The sequence below is a fragment of the Haliotis asinina genome, chromosome 14, assembly GCF_037392515.1.
Source record: "Haliotis asinina isolate JCU_RB_2024 chromosome 14, JCU_Hal_asi_v2, whole genome shotgun sequence".
Taxonomy (NCBI): domain Eukaryota; kingdom Metazoa; phylum Mollusca; class Gastropoda; order Lepetellida; family Haliotidae; genus Haliotis; species Haliotis asinina.
In genome coordinates this window covers 47,567,958-47,593,139 of record NC_090293.1, presented here as the reverse complement: position 1 = coordinate 47,593,139, position 25,182 = coordinate 47,567,958, and the positions used below count along the sequence as shown (strand labels likewise).

The following is a 25,182-nucleotide window of genomic DNA, read 5'->3' as shown; positions in this document are numbered from 1 at the left end:
TAAGATTAAGAATTCTCATACGACACCATTTGAACTTTTACATCTCAAAATTTCGTTCAGCTTAGGCTAAATTTGTTTTACATTTATAGTTTCAAATCGCTATTACTGGTATGTATCACAAGGGGGTAGGCCCAGTGAAACGAATGCACATAACTGACTGAACTCACTCACTCACTCAGTTACTCGTGTGAGCCAGGTAATGCGAGAGAGATCGCTCAGGTCACTTATCGCACGTCACGAGATTGTTATACGGTCTGGGCGATAACTGTCTCAAATCAGTCGACAGTGATACGCGTCCCAGACATGCCGTCAAAAACACTGGGGAACTTTGTGCAGTGTCCTGTGTGCAGGACCAGGTAGGATCGGTGACGGAATTTTAATTTTTTTATGGTTAAAAAAAGCTTAGTCTTTGGTGACATGTTTTCAGATATTTACATACATTCCGATAAATTTGACGCTATGTTGTTTTATTATGGGTGGTATTTCTATCTATCCGAACATATGTGGGCGTCCTTTCATATCATTTCATATATGGCCCGTGAAAATCCCGGGGTAGAACAGGCCTTCAGCAACACATGCTTGCCTTAAAAGGCGATTATGCTTGTCGTAAGAGGCGACTAACAGGATCGGGTGGTGAAGCTCGCTGAGTTGTTGACACATGTCATCGGTTCCCAATTGCGCATATCGATGCTCATGTTGATCACTGGATTGTCTGGTCCACACTCGATTATTTACAGACAGCCGCCATGTAGCTGGAATATTGCAGAGTGCGGTGCGCGCGCGCGCGCGCGTGTGTGTGTGTGTGTGTGTGTACGTGTGTGTGTGTGTACGTGTGTGTGCGTGTGTACTTTATTTATTTATATTTCTGTGTATACTTCGGTATTTGAATTTGTCATTGTCATTATCAAACTGACACTGCATCTTTATTCTAATCGACATGTAAGCAAAATTGCTATTGCCCGAAGCTGTTATCCATTAAGTTTACCTTTTTAATATACAAGCCAGGATCCAGAAATTTGTGAAATGATACAGAAACCGCAATCGCCTAGGGGGATAAATGAAACTCAATGGACATGCTTCCCAGGTCTATTTTGTGGGTGTCGCTCAAAAATCCACAGGCTGGAGTTCGATTTAGGATTCTACTGTGTCAGTAAAGTGCAGACTCAATAAATGTGTTTGGTGGCGTACCATCTGTAATTCGAACACATACCTAATCGCCAGCACACAAAGTCAGGGATCTAACCCCCTCAGCCTCCTCGGCTTCTGATCTTTACTGGGAAAGTGTACACTTTAACATACCATTATACGGTTGACAACTTTCTAAATGGCATTATATAACCAAAGAAGGAAGGGTGTGATGCGATTCCCCATTGTGTCTTTTCCACAGCCATGTTCCCACCAACGGGGCACTGAAGGATGGAGTGTATGCTTCTACCTGTGAAAACTGTGGCCACTTCTTCAAGTTCAAGGCCACAGGTCCTCTCAAGTCCTCTGTCAACTTCACCATAAACGGGGCTTCCTTCACAGGTAGAAACCTGTTGTATCCACAAAAAACTATCCGAGAATTTTTATTAAACTCAAATGCATCCGATACAAACCTGTGAGTCCATCTGTGGGAATGACTCACCTAACCTGATGTTAACGTTATTGTTTCGAGGTGGTGGAATGGCTGCTCTTGGTACCAGTGCCAACAGCTACCGTTACTCTTGGGTACTCGTGACATCTAGCATATGAACCAAGCAGCGGCACATCGTCAAGGTTCCATTCAATGTATTGATATCAATTTCGATAATTATTTTCAATTTCAGTTGGCAACGAGTATGCCGCTGCTCTCTCCCTGAATGAGTTCATGAGGTCACAGGGTGTGTCCTATGGCACCAAGGCCATGTGCTTAGAGGGAGGATGTGGCGTGTGCCTCGTCACTACCACGCTGTATGATCCCATCACAAAGGCCGTGCAAACCTACACAGTCAACTCGGTAAGAATCTGTTTAACAGTGATTTGTTCTCTGCAGGCATTAGTCGATGTCTGTAATACTCTGTGTGGACGGAAAAGCATCATATTGCCCCTAAAGAGTCCTGTAAAGTGTCGAAGGGTGACCTTGTGTATTACTGATGAACGCATCGTCTGTCACTGTGGAAAATGCGAACTACATCCCTGCCCAGATTTCTCGAAAAAAACTAAATCTGAGTTTTGAATTAAGTCTGAGTTTTCACTCAAATTCGAGAAAACGCATTTCACAGAATGAACTGAAATCGACATAAACCTCAAACTATAGGGGACAATTTGAGTTTGGCGGATAGATTTCTTGAGTTGTTTCGGCTTTTATGTTTCAAAAATGCAGTTGAGTTAAAAATTCAGTTGTTTCAAATTGTGAAACTCAATTTGAGATTTGAGTAAAAACTTAAGTTTGTTTCGAGAAATCGGGCCCTGTCCAATTACTGATACGTTGTAAACAACATCATTTTTTATATGTTTACACGTTTCAGAGTTGATTCCATTAAGGAAGAAGAATTTGCGCTGTAGAGAAAATAAGAAAGCAAATATCCATAAAACGTGTCATTTTTTCATATTCGTCCAACATCAAGAACTATCCAGTTATATTCTACCTGCTGTGTATGTGTATGTTTTAGTTTGCTACTAATTACATCTCTGTGAGTTTTACTTCAATTTGACCCTAATGTACGTGAGTTGGTTTAATACACACACAATAAACTGTTAGACTAACAGCCAGTTTATTCCTTCAGTGTCTGGTTCCTCTGTACACATGTGACGGCATGCAAGTGACAACCATCGAGGGTCTTGGCAACCCCAGGGATGGCCTACACCCGATACAAGACCGTCTGGCACAGTACAATGGCTCTCAGTGTGGCTTCTGTAGCCCCGCTCAGGTCATGAATATGTATGGGTAAGACATTCAAGACATACGCATTCAAGGTAGAGATGCCAGTGGGTAATGTTGTATAATGCATTAATGTCACCACCTACATGTGAAGTTTGTCCCGGGTTTCTAAGGAAGAGGTCGAATATCGGCGGCACAGTCAAAGACCAGACACAGATATTTTGGAAGAAACTCGACCTTTGTCTCTTCCTGAATTTTAGTTTCACATTACACCCGATAAATAAAAACGGTTACAGTGGTCTTAAAAGGTATTGTTCTCTGTGACAATTGACGTTTCAGCTTACTGAAGAGGACACCCAACCCGACCATGCAACAAGTAGAAAATGCCTATGACACCACCATCTGCAGATGCACTGGTCAGTATCATATCCACAAGGCTCAAATTATCTTAGTCGTTGCTGTGGGATATGCCAAACACTTTCACAACACTTTCACTTTCAGTGATAAAACTAGGTTTAAAATATGAGATTTGGATACTTATAATTCATCATTTTCCTTTCCAACTAATTAATTCTTGTGAGGATTATTTTCCATGTTTAGTTCAGAGAGATAACAGAAATATGTCGTGCTTCAGTAGGATAAGTGTGTTCCTCTTAACATACTGTCGGTGTACTGCTATATGAAACTGACGGTATACTGCTATATAAAACTGTCGATATGCTGTTATATGAAACTGTCGGTGTACTGCTATATGAAACTGTCGATATACTGCTATATAAAACTGTCGATGTACTGCTATGTGAAACTAACACAGATAACACACAATCAGGTCTGTATAGCCAGTGAATTGTTATAGTTCATATCTCCAGATGGTGACATGTTTACACGTAGCATCGTATTGGTAACGATCCTTTGTACAGGTGGAAGGTGGAGTGATCTTGATAACTGTTAACGAGATAACTGATGATTTGTTGATGCGACCTAATGTCCCATTTAGATATACAAGTTGAAATTATTTGGCTTTAAGGCGACCATTGCCCTGATTCTGCTGAGTGAAAATTGCGAATAAATGTTGACTTCCTATCTTACCATGACCTCATGGGTCAGTGCTCATAATATCGCTCACTGATTCGTTGGATAACTCTCATTAAATACCAACACGAGTTCATATGATACAGATGAATATTAATGATTGCTACAGTCAACAAGTATACAAGCTAACTGAAACTGTAAATTAAAATTATTACAGTTATGGTGAGAGATAGCGAAATGACATTAATATGCTTTTCTCGTCACTCGCCCCTATTTATACAATTTCACTCAAATATTGAGATGAAAAGAAAATGTATCTTGGATGGATGTACACCCGTGAATGTCCGGGGTAGAATAGGCCTTCAGCAACCCAAGCTTGCCATAAAAGGCGATCATGCTTGTCGTAAGAGGCGACTTACGGGATCGGGTGGCCAGGCTCGCTGACTTGGTTGACACATGTCATCGGTTCCCAACTGCGCAGATCGATGCTCATGTTGTTGATCACTGGATTGTCTGGTCCAGACTCGATTGTTTACAGACCAATTAATTATCAGACTCCATCCAGATCGATGTTCATGTTGTTGGTTATTGGATTGTCTGGTCCAGACTCGATTATTAGCCGGAATATTGCTGAGTGTGACATAAAACTAAACTCACTCACTCATAATTGTTATAACAATGCTCATGAAAAATGAATACAAAACTCGTATCTTCAGCATAGGAACCAAACATTCTTTTCATAAGTTGACAAAAATATATGAAGTGAACATTAACAAGTGAAAGTTCTCGACGTTGCCAAAATTGTTTTGATTGACCTTATTGCGAATACAATGATGATGACCTGATGAAGTCTCTGAATATGTCAGACAAATTAACATTTTGTCTCATGAAATAAAGTATAAAAATGCTCGCTGATCCGTAGGACATAACCGTTTCTTCTGTTTGCTTTTACAAGACTTCTTCAAGACTTTGAGTTTTGAGCTATCCACGGCTGTCAAAAGACAACCATTTAACTCTTCCTTTGTTAGCTTCACAATCGATATTTGATATTGAGTATGAATTTTGCAGGGTACCGGCCCATCCTGGCCGCAATGAAATCCTTCGCTTCTGATGCCACGCCAGACCTTCCTGGAGGCCAGATTGACATTGAGGTAAACAATATTTGTTTACATACATGGTCTTACACTCATTGATCACACTACCAAATGTGACGGGGTTTCCCACTCGTGAACCCCCGGGTTACTGGAACCTGATCTTCAGCACCCCATGGATGTCGTAAAAGGCAAACTAACGGGATCGAACTTTCAGGTCCGTTCGACTATGATTGTAGTAGAAGGCGACTAACGGTATCGGGTGGTCAGGCCCGCTGACATGGTTGACAAAGGTAATCGGTTCCCAATTGCGCAGATCTATGCTCATATTGTTGATCACTGGGTTGTCTGGTCCAGACTCGATTATTTACAGACCTCCGTCATACAGCTGGAATACTGCTGAATGTGGAGTAAAATTAAACTCACTGACTCACTCACTCATTCTGTTGATCACCGGATTATCTGGTTCAGACTTGATTACATACAGTGCGCTTCCATACAGCTGCAATAATGCAAGTGCAGCGTTGAGGAACAGACAACAAACAAAACCTGTTGAACAGAGAGATTTTTCTTGTTTTTGCGTTTTATTCTAGAGTACAACGGTTCGGGGCTTGTTCTAGCCTCATCATCAGGTAGAACTGAACAGTAACTGTTAACTTTGCCCCTAAACTCAACAATGCTTATGCATCTAAACAAAACCTGTGTTTCTAGCAATGCCAATCCTTAGCCTTTCACGTCACTCTAACCTTTCAATTATTCCAAGGAACTGGGCAAGACTTTTTGCAAGTCTATCAATTTAAAGATAAACAAGTATTATGTGCAAAGTGACACATGTATTATAATTATTCATTTGAAAATTTGAACATTTTTCATTATCGCCTTTGACTGTTTCTTTTCAGGATCTGGACAGGAAGATTTGTAAGAAGACCGGAAAGACATGCTCAGGACGCTGTTCATCTAAGACACAGACTGACCCGGAGCAGGTCCCCCTCCACATTGTGCTGCAGGGATCACAGTGGTACAAACCCACCAATAGGCAGCAACTCTACGCCCTCCTCGGCCAACACCAGAGAGACAACTACAGACTCGTGTTCGGAAATTCAGGATATGGTATGCAAAGATGTCACATTGTTTGTTCAAGCGCCTCTTTATCTTTCTTAAAAGAAAATCTAGACGGAGAGCGGCAGGTGGACCATCTAGCTGTTGCATATGTTAAGAGGTAAGTTTAGTACAAGGCACTATTTCGAAATGTACACTTACGATAACTGTTGACTTCTTCAAGGTGTCTACAAAGAGATCGGTCCATGGATGTATGATGTCCTTATTGACCTGCGTGGCATCCAGGAGTTCTATGATATATCCGTAAGTTTCTCAACAAAAGTTACTTTAACACTTTTAATTTCACAAACACCTTTACACATTGTATCGTATAAACTATTTAAACATTCATGCACATGTGAATGGCATTTAGAATAAAGTTATACACATGAGGAAGTGATTTTATTTGGAACGTTGTGTTCCTCATAACAAGGGATTTGACATCCATAAGAAAGCTTTCTTCGATTTAAACACTTATTCTGAAATATTTCGCTTTCATTCACACACTGACACAGCGCTTCCATTCACCCTATTGTGTTTTAGCAAATTGTCCATATAGATTCAGAATTAAAAATGAACGAACTCAAGGTTTAGAACGGGGCGTTGTTGCATTCAGAATATCCGTGTAACCAAATGCAAGAACCTTTTCGCATTGAACAACGCAAAATCATATTACGATATCATTCGGGAGTGGGGTCATACGTTTTCCTTTAAAACATGAAAGTAATTGCCCTGGTCCATAATATCAAATGAACACTTTACAGCATTTACAACAAATGCTTCATTTCCCCCAGATTGACTCCTCCAAAGTGATGTTTGGACCCAGCATCACTCTGACCAACATGTTGGAAGTCTTTGAGACAAACAGCACCAACCCTGCTTTGTCCTATTTCCGCGACTTCGCCAGCCACGTGGGCGTCATTGGCAACACTGGAGTCAGGAACGTGAGTTGATCTCACTTGTGTTTACGTTACATCGTGTGTTTATTTCACATCGTCAGTGAGTGGATAAGTGCGTATAACTGTATGCTTCACAAAAAAAAGTGTACCCATATCGAGAATCGAAATAGGTCGTCGACGTGACAAGTGAACGCTACACTCTAATGCTGTCTCACGCTTTCTAAAAATATGTATACGTGTTTCATCCGACATATACTGAACAGCAAAAGAAACGCAAGTTTCGAGAAAATAAAACAATGACAAACACCAGAGTTGCGTTTGTTTTGCTGTTCAGTATAATATTGCAGCTTGGTCTATGCATGTTTCAGCTGGGCAGCTGGGCCGGGAACCTTATGCTGAAGAACCTTCACTCGGAGTTCCCGTCTGATGTCTTCACCATGTTCGAGGCAGTCGGGGCCACTCTGTTCATAGGTGAGATGAACATGTTCATGTAAGGAGTAGCAACATCGATTACACATTACTAGCCGATTATTAACAAACGATCAAGACTGATAAAAGTGGACTGAACACATCTAATACTTTCCTTTTGAAAATGGAAATCAGAAAATTCAGGGGTCACTTTAAGATGAAATTGGTGACAAAATAGAATCAAAATCAGTGCACTATTCCAAACAGATGGATACTGAAGAATTCAAAGTTTGATTAATTATGGTTTATGCACGTTCTATGTGAACCGGTAATGCGTGGTATTTGATTGCAGCGGCACTATAACACCAAATGCACTACAATCTTTTTTAATAGAATTAGCAGCCCTGCCAGAAAGATATATATTCTGTGAATGTGAAGGATCAGAACCGGCCCAATGTCCCGAGACCAAGGTCATATCTTGAAAAAAAGAGGATGTGGTTTGGCTCCAATTAGAGAACCTACCTAAGACATATTTTCGACTGAATTTTAATATGTTGGTATTTACTGCCGAAATCAACTGAGATGCTACTTGCAGTTGATACCTTGCAATGCACGTGCTCTGCACGCGTTAGTGTTTCGTCTTGTTGTCTAAAGCCGCTCTATTCCATCTATGTGGTGGTTGTCAATGCCGCAGTCCAGTGATTGATAACAAGAGAATCAATCTACGCAATTTGGATACAGGACATGAATCACCCAAGTATGACCACACGATCCCGCTAGAGGCTTCCTTAGACAACTCGGATCCTCAAGGGCACGCACAAATAATTGTTGCAGAGCTAAATTTATGATGTCCAAAATATAGTTGGAAAAGGAGTCTCCTTGCGATCCTCCAAACAGGGAATTTCCCCATGGTCTTCACTTTGATACTGAACTTCATCACCAGTCAGACTTGCCTGACTTGGACACAATGACATGCATCAGCCAAGTCTATGAAACTGATCATCATCTCTCTTCAGTCACCTTATACTAGACGCATGGACTGCTGAAGACAAGACCTAGTCTGGATCGTCACGATCAAGAGGACATATGTCATATCATATGTAAGAAGATCAAATACTCAAATACACACAACAAAACAACAGAATGTCAGAAACAATATGCGGTTTGTTATAAAACAAAATGTTATGGATGTCAACCTCTTCTTTATCCACCTGACGAAGGGGCAAGGAATAGCCCAGAAAGGTTGTGTAAACAATAAAGATGTTTGTCTTATACCTCATTATCAACTTCTACATGCCTCTCAAGAACCCAGATAAGCCTTTTAGATAAAATTCCGATTTGAGATGAAGCAGACACTGTTAACTTCTGTTCTACAGGATCTAGTGATGGGTCCGAGAAGTCGTACAGTCTCATGGACTTCCTGAACCTAGATATGAAGGGCAAGGTCATCTTGTCTGTCACACTTCCAACATTCCCATCCGGAGACGTCTATGTGAAGAGTTTCAAGATTACCCCAAGACACCAGGTACCTATGACTACCTTTGCCAGTGATGAACTATCTCCAAAGACCTGAATACTTTTAAAATTATATCCACAACATTGACAATGGGTATAGTTTTACGCTGCCTATAGCAATATTCCTGCGGTTATAACGGTGAGAGGCACCAGAAATGGGGCTCACACATTGTTCCCATGTGGGTAATGGAATCCGAATCTTCGACGTGAAGAGCGAGCTCTTTAACCACTGGGCTTCCCCACCGCCCGATATCCACAAGAGAATTAAGATACCGAAAGACTTCTTGTGAAAGCATGTAAACATTATTTTCCCACAAAATCTGATTGTGTTTTGCATTGTTTTTCTAAATATATATTTTATTTTCTATCCACACCATGATATGAAACTAATATACTTGTTCATAATATTGCATGTAAAAGCTGAAGCGTGATATACCAATTATATCCATGTTTCTCTTCTGGCAGTAAGGAATAATGCTGCGATTTGTGGCTGTCCTCAACCACGAACACAAGTAACTACTTGCAAACAAGGATAAGCTGAGCACCGACCTGACAACTAGCTCGTATTAACATGGATGAGTTGCGCCTACTAGCTCTTGCTATTGCGTACAAAGGGGGCCCAGTACGGCGTGATGGCTGAAGTGCAGGGCCTGTGTTATAAATGAGCAAGTCGTGTGCAGCTATTGCGAGCAATCGAACCCATCGTGCACAAGCCTATATCTGCTCTCCCTTTCACAAACGAAATAGGTTTGCTCATAGCCTTGCACCGCCTACTTCTCGTAAACGTGCTCTCTGCACCGGTCCAACATATCTTTGTTTGAATCAGTATTACGGTATCCGTACTAAAGGAAGGTTATATCTTTTGTTAGGCAGCTTAAAATTGAGGTGTTCGATTGAACATTGTCTTGTCTGCACCTCAACAAACTATTAACACTATCCTGTCTCAGTATTATTAAACAGAGGTTAATATATGTGTGCGCATGTCATACTATGTTTACCACACGAGTGCCTGAATGTTGGTATTTCCCGTGCGAGAGCGACGGATATACCGATATTTAGGCACGAATGTCGTAAACATAGTGTGTTATGGACACGAATATAATATTCTGTTTATTACCCAGTCTAAAATTGAGGAAAATAAACCCAAATCTACTTTCAACTACGGTCTGGCTACCGACCGTCTCCCCATGTAGACCACGTCACAGAAGACGTCACAGAAGAACTGTGACGTCGTGGCATTGTTCATGACGTCACGTCACCATGACAAAGTGATATTTTGCCCTAGGGCATCGTATGAAAAATATGAACCCTGATATGTTCTTAGGTGATAAATAGCATTCATAGATAGCTTAACGTTTGTAATACGTGTTCAGCCTGCCTCACACTTATTGTACGTGTATATTTACATGTATATTCCAGAACGCCCACGCCTATGTGACAGCAGGCTTCAGGTTGCAGCTGGACAGGAACAACAACTTCACCGTCAAGACAAAACCATCCCTGGTGTATGGAGGCATCAACAAGACGCTGGTGAGTCAGGCATGGGATAACGCAGAGCATGGAATTTATGGAACTATATACATTTATGGCATCGTTTGACCTCATACTCAAGACGTTAAATACGTCAGATGAAATACCAACAAAAACGACATACATTTATTGGCAAATATTTAAAGATACAATTTATGTTCCTTGTTTGGCATCCGTAAAGACCTGGGTCCTTATTCTCGAAACGTTCGTAGCGCTAAGAATTCGTAACTTTGATCGTATCCAATGTGTTAAGTATGGGCTAAGGAAGTTCGTAAGGCTACGAATGTTTCGAGAATAGCTAGTCTGGGTCAGCATTTGTCTTCCGTGGCTCATGTTTGTCGTAAGAGGAGACTAACGGGATCGGGTGGTCAGGCTCGCTGACCTAGTTAACACATTTGTGTGTGCTCGTATTCAAATTGTGTAGATCAGTACACAAGGTGTTGATCACTGGATTGTCTGGTCCAGATTCGATTACCAACAGACCGCGCCAAATGGCTGAAATATTGCTCATTGTGACGTTATACAGCAGTTAAGCTAAACCAAATTCATGTTTTGTGCTGATTGTGACTGATGGACTCACTGGTTGTCCGTTTCTTTAGGTTCACGCCAGCAAGACGGAGGCATATCTGCAAGGAAAACAGTTGGGAAGTGCTTCTATCCTCAAAAGTAATGGACTATAGCCACTTTAAACAGACACCGTTAGATTGAAGGCAATCCAGACACAAATACATATTGCCAACGACGTGTAGATCAGGATTAGAACTGGTCTTTAGTAACCCATATTTTTTTTCGTGAGAGACGACAAACGGGATCGGGTTTGCCAGGTTCCATAGGCTGGCACATGTCATCGTATCCCAGTTGCGTAGATCGATGCTTATGATGTTGCTCGTTAGATTGTCTGGTCCAGATTCGATTATATACGGAGCGCCGGCACATAGCTTGTGCCAACCAATCAATCATACTTGCAACGAGAAGTGCTGTTTTGAAAGAGACTCCCAGCAATCGCTTTACTATTATGACAATTTGTGAAACATAACTAAATGAAAACTGAATACTGAATACTGAAGTAAATGCTCCTTATGCATTATAAGTATACAGACAAGGCATGGGCTTCAGTACACAGAGAGTTAGTAGCATTACGATCTGTCGTAACTATATACTTTGTCATAGGCCTACATATGTCTTAGCCCTACGAACGCTTTGCCCAGGTGCGCATTTTATGTCGGTATCTCTTTATTGTTGGTCGTTCTGGGCCTACATTTCCTAAGGTTATGTTAACACATTAATAATGGTTTGGGGTTTTTTTTCATCACATCATACCAAGTAGAGGGATTTCGTGTAGTATGAGATGGCTTTCTGCATGGAATCAAGTTTCACTGTGTTCCTGGCATTGCTTTAGGTGCCCTGGCGATTCTGTCGGGCGAGCTGGTTCCTGATAACACCCCTGGCCTATCCAGTACAACCTACAGGAAGAACCTGGCCATCTCACTGTTCTACAAGGTCAGTTAGTGTTTTACGGTTTTCCTCCACGATACTCCTATAACGTTTGTTTGCACATTACCAACCTCCTTGTCTGCCAGCGCAACATGCGACACCCCAGTTTGTAACGAAGAGTTGCGTCCCTTTTCAGATTCAGGACCTGATGATTGTGTGTGAATCAAATATACAGCAAATGATTGTGATCATTGTTATGCAGCAACATGTCTACATCACTGAATGACAGATTCGTCCAAAAATCAAAATAGTGGCGTAAATTAATAACTGCTCCTAGGTAACTTTGTCATCTTCCATTTTGGGTTCACGACCTACCTTATGTTCGTGTTGCCTGAACTCTGCCTAAGGTACACTAGCTTGTCACAGCATGCGTCCGACAGCATGTCTTGCAATGCTATGTTCTGTCTTGTCTAGACTCTAGTATTCACAGGAGCGGTTGGGTAGCCCATTATATATAGTGTTCGCTCTCCCCAGATCATGGTTCGATTCCGCAGATGGGTACAACATTTGAAACCCATTTCTAGTATCCCCCGCCGTAAGAAACTTTTAGCTGGAATGTTGTTAAAATCATCAAGAACCATACTTATATTATTATTCTATTGGCAAACAAGGATAAGTTGAACCGGCTCAGAGAACGAATGTGTGGGGAGCAGGCGGCGCACGGCAATGAGCAAACTCATTTGGTTAGTTAAGGAAAAGTAGATGTAAAGTGGTACACGTGCAGTGCATGACAATGAAATTGATTCCTCGTGTGGTTGGACAAGCTTCGCTCATAAAACTCTCACGTGGTTGATGTATCAAGTCGGTAATAAACTACACATCTTAGTGGACAACCTCCGCTCACAGCAACAAGTCCCGGTGAGCGACATTCATGCTTGCTAATACGGGTCAATCGTCAGATCGGTGCCTTGTTTGCCAGTAAGGCGGCCGTCATGCCACCAAATTATTGCTAGACGCCTCACTTCCAATCTTCGCTACTGAACAAAAGTGAAAGTGAAAGGAAATCAGACCTTATGCGTGGTCAAATTCGCCTCTCTCACTATTTTTCTACATTTCAGTGTGTACTTGGAATGTGTGGTCAAAAAGCAGCACCAGCATACCAGAGTGGTGCCACCAACTTGATGCGACCCGTGTCATCCGGCACTCAGACATATGGCACTCGTAAAGGGGAATACCCCCTGACTAAACCTATGACCAAGGTGGACGCGACCCTACAGGTAATTTGATTAGTTCTGCTCAAGTCTTACTTCTTTATAAGTTCGAATGCAGTGTAATCAACTATGTTCGAATGTTTCGCCAAACCTTTATCGACCTAGTTTTAACATATTGTGAGTAACATGTATGTAGTCGCTATTCCCTATTTTCCAGACAGCACGCCAGTTAAGATCCAGGTTGTAACCATTTTTGTCGTTTGAGGCGACTAACGGGACCGGGTTGCCAGACTCGATGATTGGCCAGCACATATGATTGCATCTCAGTTGTGTAGATTGACGTTGATCACTGGATTGTCTAGTCTAGACTAGATTATTTACAGAACTGCGCAGCATAACTGGAATATTGCTGAGGTCAGCTTTAGATAACGAAAACAAGCATGACGCACCTACCAGCACGATAAAGGGTTTTTCTCCTTTCAGACTTCAGGTATTGCCCAGTACGTCAACGATGTCCCCCCTGTGCAGGGTGAGGTGTACGCATCCTTCGTCATCAGCACTGTCGGTAATGCTGAAATCGACACCGTGGACACCTCTGCAGCTCTGGTAATTTGAACACGTTTGATCAGTTTGATTGATGCCCCTTCATGATATCATAACCCCCAAAAGAAGTGTCATACCGTTTGGTTTATGTTCAATCACCAACTGATGTGATTGAATGACGTCTATGTTAGGACATAGCAGTTGCAGATCTCCCTCCGGAAAGCAAGCGCAAATGCAGCCTCTGATCTTCTTATAGCGTTATTTGATTTCTGCAGATCATCAGTACTCCCATTCAACACGGACATGTAAAATACTGGATAAAAGTCAGATTCATGCTTTATTACATAAGTTCGTCTTTGCAAGTCGCAATGCCTTTTTTATGGTATGTATTGGTTAAGACTAAACACAGTACATCTTGTGCAATTAGACAAGAATACATGTACATGGGCATTTATTGCATTTAACTACCGGCTTAAAAATCAAATGCACCTGAACCATTCCCGAACAGAATGGTGTTGTGTAATTACTGCAAGAAGTATCCGAGGAATTATTGTCATTAGTGTTCGAACAGAAAACTTTTTTTCAGAAACCCCATGTAGATTTTACGTGCCTGTCATAACATGTACGCCCTTTTTGTGTACCCCATTTCTCTAATTTATATTCCGTCATATTCAAAAAGAAACTGAACAAAAGTCCACGACATAGCATTCATTTCACGGGACCGATGTCACTTTTGCGATCAGCAAACGCAGATCAAATGCATTAAACTAGCACATCCAACCCTAAGCGTAACCTCATGATTACAAATCGCCAATTGTATTATCACCGCTCCATGTTATTACATAATAACACATGTAGATTTAGGGAAACAACAGCATCTCGAAACTTATGATGCCATCTCGATAATATGGAGGAAAGCCAACACTGTGAACATGACGTCCTCAAAGATGTCATCAGATCTTACTTAACAGTGAAGCCAACATTACGTCAACTCTGTCATTTATTGTGTGAAATCAGTAGCACAGTAATTTGTTATCAGCTTTATACGCGTATGTTCTCTATCCACAGAGCTATCCTGGAGTTCTGCGATACATCTCTGCTTCGGACATACCTGCCGGAGGCCGGAACAGTTTCAGCCCAACATTCTTCCTTGATGAAGAGGTACTGGCACTGTAGCATTGTTACTGACAGATCATCTTGATGTTGATGTTAATGAATAGCACTACACTCCGAGGAAGAAACACCCGTGAAGAATTGGTCTTCGGTAATCCTGTCGAAAAGGCGACTAACGGGGTCGGGTCGTCAGACCCGCTGTCTTTGCGGACAAATGTTATCGTATCCCAGTTGTACATAATCAGACTCATGGTGTAAATCACCTGATTGTCTGGTCCACACTCGATTATTTACAGATCACCGCCATATTGCTTTAATATTTCTGGGAGTGGCGAAAACCAATAACTCACTCCCTCACTGCGTAAAACATTGTAATTTCGCTTAGACTTTTGAACAGACAGTTCGATCTAGTTGTCACCCATTCTGGATGTGATGCCATTCATCAGCTACTTCCACACCCTTCATACTTTTTCTGTTCCTCAGATCATCATATTTCATGGTTTGTGGCCACCATTTTCCTGTCTTTATTTAGATATGGAACAAAAACAAGAACAGAAGGTCACAGGTCACATGAGCGTGAGCACAATGTATACTATAACGCCTGTAAACAAGGATACGTGGGACAAATGTTGAATTATCTACATATACAATTTATTACACAGTTACACATATTGGTTGCTAGTGATTTATTAATTCTATTGTGGATGTGACAGTTTTTTTCTTTCCTTCCTAAATAGACAAACTAATCTGAGTACAATTAACAGGATCACACGTTTTCTTTGTCCAGATATTCTGCAGTGGCCGGGTTCTCTACAGCGGACAGCCTATTGGCATCATCGTCGCATGTAAGAACACAATACCTCATCGTCATAACGATTTCATTTTCGTTTGGACACATGGCTTCCGGCAAAGGTGCCTTGTGGGTACAGAGTTACGTCCCTTATCGAACCTCGATTTGTCAAAGGATTTCATCAACGTGGAAAATATTCAACCCACCATTGCTGTGACGGTGCTGACATTCCCTGTATCGTTGTTTTCACATCTTGTTTTGTAGAACGAACATATACGTAACCCATTTACAATCATGAGTCATGTCTTTCATCTGACAAAATCAGACATTTAACCCACTTAGCCACCGTGGTTTCTGTATAAATTGGCTCGGCTCCCACGGCCGAATAGACCGTCAATTTGAAACGGATCAAGTGCAACAATATCAGGGGTGGGAATACACACACTCTCAGTTAACTACAGATTCCAATACCACTTTGTTAATTTATGGTCAAAATGTAGTTTGGGTGAGCGTATTGTTACGTTTTGACGTAAAGTGAGGAAAGACCCAATGCTCCTGAAATCGGTAACGTCTTCGTTGCAGTTGACAAACTGTCAGCAGACACTGCAGCAAGCATGGTGAAAGTCACCTACAAGAACGTCCAGCCCCCCATCATCACAATGGAAGATGCCATTCAGAAGAAATCAGTACATCCTAACACTGTCAAACCGATCAAAGTTGGTGATGCTGCAGGTAACATACAGTCATGAATACTCTGTTGTCAACCATTAGTTTATATATGTGTCCGTATGTAATCATATACTACACGTATGATAACACCCTAAAATTTTATAGTCATATATAAACTAAGACATGATGAGGACGTTTATACCCTAGGTGAGTGAGTGAGTGAGTGAGTTTAGTTTTACGCCGCACTCAATCAGTCAATCCAGTGATCAACAGCATGAGCATCGATCTGCGCGATTGGGAACCGATGACATGTGTCAACCAAGTCAGCGAGCCTGACCACCCGATCCCGTTAGTCGCCTCTTACGACAAGCATAGTCGCCTTTTATGGCAAGCATGGGTTGCTGAAGGCCTATTCTACCCCGGGACCTTCACGGGTCTTATACCCTAGGTAAATACATCTGTGTGTCTGCTTAATAGGCACAATAAACGACATGTTAGAGGAGACAGTAAAACAGTGAAAAACAAGGGTGCTAGAAACACAGCAGTGCCACAACAATATAGTGCATTGGGAAGACTTCCCATGCATGCTGTAGCAACCTGTCCTGTAAACGAAGCTCCAGACAGTATTTAAACCCCACAACGTCTTCAGGTCGATGCACCATTAATCCTTGTTTGAGATTTACTGGTTTTTGAACTGTGACTTTGCAGCTGCAATAGCGAGCTCGGACCAGAAAATCACCGGCCGGATCAAGATGGGAACACAGTACCATTTCCATCTGGAGACACAAGTAAGAACCCCTTTTCATGTAACGTCCAGGAAGTGTTATACTCGTCTGGCCCACACACCTTAGTGCCAATTTAGATGTATTCTCTGAGACCAGCAGGATTTGTTCCTAAACCTATCACCTTGGCAACTAACCAAATTGGTTCTGATAACCTGTGTAATCCCGAGGTATAACGGAATGAGTGGTTGAGTGAGTTTAGTTTTATGCTGCATCAACAATATTTCAGTCACATGACTGCGGTCTGTAACTGATCGAATGTATTCTCTAAAACTATCAGGCTTCTTTTTAACCTTCCGCCTTGACAATTTCCCAGAGCTTTGGCACTGATAACACATAGAATCTTGAGGTATCGTATGATGGGTGATTGGGTGAGCTTAGTTTTAGCCACAGCTATATGGCGGTGGTCTGTAAATAGTCGAGTCTTGACCAGACAATCCAGTGATCACAGCGTGAGCATATGCGAGTATATAAATAAGAGTTTTGTTAATGTTTCTCTGAGATACTACATTTTAGTAAATGTTTTATTGGAAAGAATATGATATTGGCTCATATGTATTATAATATCATCATTCCACAGGTAAGCATCTGCTATCCAGCAGAGGATGGAGTGGGTATGAACATTCTCTGTTCAACACAGTGGACAGATATGGTACAGCAAGTGACATCAAAGCTCCTCGCCATCCCTGAGAGCCGGTAATTGTTTGTGAACATTGGTGAATTCACGTGCGTTGTAAACAGTGAACACTGACTAAATGTAAACATAGCCAAAGAAGAAGGTGTTATATTTAAATTCAATGCCGCCAGAGACAAATTCCTTTAGGTGTAAAAGGGAAAACGCTGTTCGAGAAGAAGCGGCATCATATAAAATAAATGCATAAATATTAATACCTACTGAAAATAAGTTTAAGTTCTTTTATTGTGAACTGGTTATGTTTGTAGAGCGAGGACCTGTTATTTCAAAAGCTGGTAAATGCATTCAAAAGCCATTGCATGTGTGGTCAGAGTTTTCACTGCATACGTGTTCACTCGTTCATTTTGTTTCAGTATAAACGTGACAGTCAGACGTCTAGGGGGATCATACGGGTCGAAAATTACCCGCGCCACCTTACCCGCTTGTGCTGCTTCCCTTGCCGCCCACATCTTGAGAAGGTGCGTTACCACAGAAATCTAATAATTACCACACTTCCAGTTGTACCTTTCAAAACCTTTTTTCAAAAGAATTTTAAACATACTCTTCTCGACCACACATAGAAATTCCAATACGGTTTAATAGCCTTTCACTTTAGGGCATGCAGTTCTGTACAAGGTGGACCCATGGATTGTGTTCACACCTTTCACAACATGGAAGAAGGGTTTACTTGTGTGCTGCTCTTATTCTGCTCCGGATTTATGTTTAAAGTTTCATCACCCTCGTGGTGGTATCCTTGTATAAATGTCTCTCGTCTTGTTTCCCGTTGTATTCCATGTCGACCCTAATCCTCTCGATGGCGTTGACTATGCTTGTCGTAAGAGGCGACTAACGGAAACGGGTGATCAGGCTCGCTGACTTGGTTGACACATGTCATCGGTCCGTCATTGCGAATATCGATGCTCATGCTGTTGATCAATGGACTGTCTGATGCAGACTTATTACTTACAGATCGCTGCCTTGTGGCTGGGATAGTGCTGATAGTGCGGTGAGAAACTAAACTTACGATGGCCTCCGTACCATGTATGCATCATGATAGTGCCCATACTAGCGGTGTCTCTTATTCTGGTGTCCATACCGATGATGACCCTTATTCCGGTGTCCATACCAATGATGATCCTTATTCTGGTGTCCATACCGGTGATGATCCTTATTCTGGTGTCCATACCGGTGGTGACCCTTATTCTGGTGTCCAAACTGATGGTGTCTCTTATTCTGGTGTCCATACCGGTGGTGACCCTTATTCTGGTGTACAAACTGATGGTGTCTCTTATTCCGGTGTCCATACCGGTGGTGACCCTTATTCTGGTGTCCATACTAGTGCTGTCCCTACTTGCACCCGCATTGGTGGCGTCTCTAGTGCTCGTATATGTAGTGATGGCGTCCCTATTGATGATATCCCTTAAGGTTTAGATATTGCTCAAAGTGTCCAAATATATTTGTTTCAAATGTGTGACACAATGGACATTGTTTCGCATTCAATGGGGACCATGTGGTAGCCAGCCTACTGGTTAGAGCGGTTGCTTGGCACACCGAAAGCTCAGGTTCGTTCCCCAAATGTGTTCAGTGATTGAAGCGCATTTTTAGTGGTACCCTCTATGATATTTCTTAATTTTAGTTAAAACGTCTAAAAACTATGCTCACTCATGTTTCAGACCTGTCCGTCTGGCGATGAACTTCCACACCAACATGAAGACCATAGGGAAACGTTTTCCCTACTTGGCGGATTATACGGTAGGAGCCACTTAAGTCTTTCTCAAACAATATCTAACATCACTGGATTGTCTGGTTCAGACCCGATTTGCAAATCATGTAGTTGTAATACTGTTGAACCAAATATCTATCCATCATAGAGTCACAGTTGAGTACTGGACTCTACTTTGAGCACAGATGTTTTATGACTATGGAAAGGGTTTTGACGCTTCTATCAACCAACTCATCGAACCTGACCCCTTGATTGCGTTAGCTGCCTCTCACAACAATCAGATCAATTTTAACCCTGATCATCACGACACAACATATGCCTCATATTTTCATGACTACCTGTTGTCAGGTGGGCGTCAACAACGACGGTAAACTGAACGGAATCCAGCTTACAGTGAACGCCGACTGCGGATCGTCCCCCAACGACAACGGCTTCGTCATATTCGGCCCATGCATGGACAACGGTGATGTTTCAATTTGGTCTCGTACATTGATTCTTTACGCCAGGCTATGCTACCTTTATATGCATACTGTGTCGTGAGCAGATGGGTATGAAAGGAAGATAATATATGGATAACAAGATTTATTATATGTGACGCGACGTTTCAAAATAAATTCTTATACTGATGTCAAGCAAGAGTGCAGTGCTACACCACAGAACAGAATTATATACATGAACAGGGATTAAGCATGTCTGTTTGAATCAAGAGGATTAGCAACAATACGAACAATGGAAGACAATGGTACTTGAGGAAACAAAAAATACATTGATTTTAAAATTTACATGTGCATTGGTTTGTAATTTTGGTAAATGGAATAATTTTTCTTATTCGCTGGGTAAGTCAATCAATCGACTGGAGTAAATGTTGTAAAGACGTTGTTGATGATTTAGAAACCATACGAAGCTACTGTTAGTCATATTACTCGTTTTTCGGGACGTAGGGTTAGCCTATTGGTTCAAACGTTCACTCGTCAAGCCCAAGCTCCAGATTCCATTACTCACGTGGATACAATGTGTGAAGAGCCTTTATGGTATCCTTCTGTGATATTGCTGGAATATTGCTAAAAGCGTCAGCTATACTCACTAACTACTTGTTTCTTTTGCCAGCCTACTTTTGCCCCACGTGGGACTTCAAAGCTGTTCTCTTGAAGACCAATCTTCCAGCTAACACCGCTACACGATCACCAGGTGAGATGAAGACTTGCAACGGTTGCAACTATTTTCAAATGTTTATAATTTCATAGAATAATGAGGTTCATTCACCAACAGGGTCCTGCCCCGCTAACTTCATCATGGAGTCGATGATGGAACATGTCGCCAAAGTCCTGAACAAAGATCCACTGGAGTTCAGGAAAATAAACCTGTTCACCAAAGGGCAAGTGAGTAAAACAAGACTTATTCACGCTTTGTTTGAACACGCATATTATAAGCTACTCACTCTTCCAAAGGGGAACAGGAGTTGATGTACCCTGTTTGTTTATGTTCCCTGAGCCAGAAACGTACATCGAGGGTGCATCAAACCATGGACCCCGAGGGAATATTGAACAACCGACATTATTTATCTGCCGAACACCTCAATGTTAATTCTGAATTGTTCAAAGCACGAGTTCAAAGAATTTTGTAGCCATCGCAGACAAGAAAAACAGACGTAGAGTTACCTCCTTTGCATTCGCAAAACATCGATATAACCATACGTGATTCAGTGTTATTCGAGTTGAAGAGTTACTACCATGAAGTACCAAATGAGTTCGACATAAAAATATTACTCCCTTGAAAGCAGGGTACATTAAACATAATAGAAGAGTGCTCAGCCAGTCAGAAAACGATATTTATGTGTGAGGCATGACCCTTTAGCATCAGCAACCTACTTGCTCCAAAAGACGACCAACGAGATCATGTGGTCAGGCACGCTGACATGGTTGACACACGTCATCATGTCCTAACGTCATCACATCCCAGTTGCGTAGGTCGATTGTTATGTTGATAATGCTTTGAATGTTAGTGTAGCTGTAAATAGATGTCATGTAACAACCATAACAATCAATCAATAAATGACGCCACTGTGGTGATATTTTGATCGTGGCGCTTCCGAATATTTTTTTCTACAATAATTTCAGTTATTTTTAATATCAAGGGCAAAAGAAACGATACTCAGTTAAAATCACTGATAAGACAAAACAACAAACGACTATTGTGTAAAAGGAAAGTGCATTTAATAAAGGTGCAAGGGCAGTGACATCGAGTTGATATATTTTGCCCTTTAGTTTACTTGCAATAACAACAAATTAATCGAATTAACCCGACAAAATTCAAAAGTACTAAAACTCATCGAAGTAGAGAATAAAAAGTATACTTTCAAAGGCATAATGGAATAAAATCATCGAAATTATAAAACTGTACTGGAAGTGATGAAAACTCCAAATTTGGACAAGCCAACCAAATAATTTCCTCTTCTGTGACTTTATTTGTGTGTGCTTTTTTCAGAAAACCGCCGCTGGAATGGTTCTGAAGTACTGCAACATCAGAGACATGGTAGCTCAACTGGAGACGTCGGCAGATGTCCAGAATAGAAAGCAACAGATTGCAGCTTTCAACCAGGTACCATTATGTGTGTCATTGGAAGTCATCGTATTTCCTTCAGCTGCAGTCTTATACCACACACCACACACCACACACCACACACACAGAGATTGCACACCTCGCTGTATACCAAAACATAAGTCTCATTAACCTATTCAGACACTGACCTACTTTTCCGCCGATCCGAATTTTCTCGTGTGAGAGTGTAAATCGACACTTCAAACAATTCTAGTTAAACTGAATTTCAATTCCTTGTTTCATAAGAACATGATATCTATAAAAGAATTGTAATTATAAACTTTAACAACACCTTCTTTCTATACTTCATGTCGAGGTGTCCCGGGGTAGAATAGGCCTTCAGCAACCCATGCTTGCCATAAAAGGTGACTATGCTTGTCGTAAGAGGCGACTAACGGGATCGGGTGGTCAGACAGCTGACTTGGTTGGCACATGTCATCGGTTCCCAATTGCGCAGATCGATGCTCATGTTGTTGATCACTGGATTGTCTGGTCCAGACTCGATTATTTACAGACCGTCGCCATATAGCTGGAATATTGCTAAGTGCGACGTAAAACTAAACTCACTCACTCACTCACTCATGTCGAGGTTCAGGCAGCATATCTTAACTATGGAATTGCAGACTGCCCCTGTTTGATGAGGTCGTAAAATAAGTCACAATGCATCCGGCTCACTGGTTAAACCTGTTATGTATTTCTTGCGCTTATTCACCGTAGTCCTGTGACGCACAACGAGGTTGATGTAATATCAGTTCCATCAGAGGCCGCCATACATTTCTAGCGGCAGAGATTTCCTCGATTTCAAGGTTTCCGTTTGTCAGAGCTCGCTTTACGACAGAGCACACCGTACGACGTGTTTGCTAGGATTAGAAGGAGCTTAGTGTTGCAATATTCAAGTGCATAGACTTATAGAATCAAACTGTTTAATATGTATGCATCCAGGTAACTGACATGGTTTAAACATTCTGAACTGGTTATCGCACTAAGTTGCGCAATAGGACGAAACCAAGTCAACAGGAAACGAAACTGTTCTCTAGTCAATGTTTTGACATGTGACGTCATGTGATCAGAGAAGCTAAAAATAGATATTCAAAAATATTTTGAGAATCCATATATACTCTTCAAAAATGTAGGGGATCTTCATTTTTTTTATTTACGATTAAAAATATTGGGGAGACCTATTGGAGTCAATCAATGTTGATATGATACTGATGTTTTGAGAATGCATGCACTTCTTTCAACCATAGATATTTGGAGAGAATGTGGTCGCTTTTGAAAGATTATAGGTGCATGGCATGTAATTTGCATGCAAACGACTAGAAACAAACACTAACAAATATGTGATGCAAGATGTGTGTCAAAATTAATGTTCTAAGTGATTTCTCAACCTTCTTGAAAAAAACGTCAAAATCACGTATATGGGGATACTGCGTTGTGTACGTGCATATCATGCGTTGTGTTCAGGGGTGCACGTGGTAATAGAGGGAAATGGTGGTGCGTTCATATGGCGTCTGTCCTTGAAACGTTTGTTAACGTTTACTCTTCCTATCCAAATTGAAAGTTCAGGTTCGACTACTTTTTATGCAGAGTATACATGTCATAAATACAAAGTTAAAGTAGTGATCAGGTGTACAATAAATAGATAAAGGCATGTGAGGAATTATGGAGTTTTGTAGAGCGGTACAAAGTGTACGCACAAGAAATGGATTTCACCATTTCCATATCTCTACTTAGGCCAACAGATGGAAGAAGAAGGGCATTTCAGTTGTGCCTCTCCGCTTTGACCTACCATTCACCCACGTCAACTACGGCGTCTTCATGACTGTTTTCCACGGGGATGGATCCGTCGCCATAACGATCGGTGGTGTGGAGAACGGGCAGGGAATCAACACAAAGGTTGGCGCATATTTATACATGCATGGGCATCCATTATTTGTTGGTGTTGATGTAACTACTGGTTTAGCATCCCTTTATAGTATAATCAGTACTTGAATTACAAAACGGTTTATTGAAACATTAAATTCACTTATTAATCGGGTTGGATTCATTCCACGCAGCACCATCAGTGAAAACACAAAACTACTATATAATTTATCTGAAACCCCCAAAAAGAAATATTTCAGGATTGCTTATTATGACTGGTTTCGAAAAGGCTCTTGTTATGATACAGTCCCAAAAATGCTTTTGAACTAAGGATGGGAAAACTTGTTTGGGCCCTCGACCTAGAAGCTAATTAAACTTCTTTACACACAACATCCTGTGTAATTCAATTGGCCATATATGAGACGTTTTCACAAATGAAGGACGCTGGCCGCAGACATGGAGACCCGATACAGCCTTACTTATTTCTCTTCGTAGCTGAAATGTTAGGTTGCGTGGAAAGAGCAAATAAGGACATAAAATAATTATCTGTAGATATTAAAGAATATAAACAATATGCTGACAGAATTATTCCTTGATGACTCAGAAGATTGTTGCTATCAATACACTGAATGCCTTGTACAAGATGTCGAGTAAAGATAAATATTGATAAAACTAAAGCAATCTGGATTGGATCAAAAGCGGGTAGTGATGAAAGATTATGTAATGATATATAAATGGAATGTCACAGTGATGAATATGAGGTATTACGTATCACATTTACTTCACCTTTATTTGACTTACGGGTGATTACTACTAGAAAAAAGGCAAATTGATAGACTATTGGCAGTCTGGGGGAAAAAGACATTTGACATTAACAGGAAATATTACACTTATCAAGACATAAGCAGTTTCAAAATTAGTCCACATTTTAACACATTACCCAATCCACTGAAAAAGTGGTGTAGTACTAAACGCACTCCCTACTCGTTGTATTAATTCATTCTTAATCCTATTGTGCACCAGGTGATGCAAGTATGTGCCTATGAGCTCGGAATCCCCATGGACTTAATCACCGTAAACCCGACGTCAAGTTTCATCGACGCTAACTCAATTGCAACTGGTGGCAGCATCACAAGCGAGGTCAACGTATTGGTAAGCCGTGCGCTAAATGTAAATTTAGCGCACATCGCTTTCCAGACTAGACTAACCGTAGAAAGATTCCGATTTGGGTAAATTGAAAGCTGTGAAAATGGTATGAATTATCATCTGCACTGATGATGTGGCATTTTCAAATGAAAAGTTGCGATCCAGGTTACAAATAGGGAGCTTTGCAAATGGTAATTGCTGAAATGACCCATGAACATCTCA

At 41.2% G+C, this 25,182-nt stretch overlaps 1 protein-coding gene across 1 annotated transcript in view; it reads left to right on the top strand.

Annotated features, from left to right (window-relative positions):
- Positions 1 to 278: 278 nt before the first annotated feature.
- Positions 279 to 25,182, top strand: part of LOC137262153 (uncharacterized) — a 30,319-nt gene continuing 5,415 nt past the window's right edge. Inside the window, exons 1-29 of the mRNA XM_067799934.1 lie at positions 279 to 356; positions 1,388 to 1,527; positions 1,809 to 1,978; positions 2,748 to 2,908; positions 3,182 to 3,258; positions 4,943 to 5,025; positions 5,865 to 6,075; positions 6,248 to 6,327; positions 6,858 to 7,007; positions 7,331 to 7,433; positions 8,747 to 8,895; positions 10,305 to 10,415; positions 11,015 to 11,081; positions 11,815 to 11,915; positions 12,968 to 13,126; positions 13,544 to 13,666; positions 14,672 to 14,764; positions 15,504 to 15,561; positions 16,089 to 16,238; positions 16,884 to 16,963; positions 17,538 to 17,653; positions 18,005 to 18,109; positions 19,304 to 19,382; positions 19,702 to 19,816; positions 20,461 to 20,541; positions 20,623 to 20,732; positions 21,838 to 21,951; positions 23,686 to 23,847; positions 24,838 to 24,966. Of these exons, the coding sequence (XP_067656035.1) occupies positions 304 to 356; positions 1,388 to 1,527; positions 1,809 to 1,978; positions 2,748 to 2,908; positions 3,182 to 3,258; positions 4,943 to 5,025; positions 5,865 to 6,075; positions 6,248 to 6,327; positions 6,858 to 7,007; positions 7,331 to 7,433; positions 8,747 to 8,895; positions 10,305 to 10,415; positions 11,015 to 11,081; positions 11,815 to 11,915; positions 12,968 to 13,126; positions 13,544 to 13,666; positions 14,672 to 14,764; positions 15,504 to 15,561; positions 16,089 to 16,238; positions 16,884 to 16,963; positions 17,538 to 17,653; positions 18,005 to 18,109; positions 19,304 to 19,382; positions 19,702 to 19,816; positions 20,461 to 20,541; positions 20,623 to 20,732; positions 21,838 to 21,951; positions 23,686 to 23,847; positions 24,838 to 24,966 (3,330 nt within the window). The 5' untranslated portion in view covers positions 279 to 303. The remainder of the gene's footprint in view (positions 357 to 1,387; positions 1,528 to 1,808; positions 1,979 to 2,747; positions 2,909 to 3,181; positions 3,259 to 4,942; positions 5,026 to 5,864; positions 6,076 to 6,247; positions 6,328 to 6,857; positions 7,008 to 7,330; positions 7,434 to 8,746; positions 8,896 to 10,304; positions 10,416 to 11,014; positions 11,082 to 11,814; positions 11,916 to 12,967; positions 13,127 to 13,543; positions 13,667 to 14,671; positions 14,765 to 15,503; positions 15,562 to 16,088; positions 16,239 to 16,883; positions 16,964 to 17,537; positions 17,654 to 18,004; positions 18,110 to 19,303; positions 19,383 to 19,701; positions 19,817 to 20,460; positions 20,542 to 20,622; positions 20,733 to 21,837; positions 21,952 to 23,685; positions 23,848 to 24,837; positions 24,967 to 25,182) is intronic.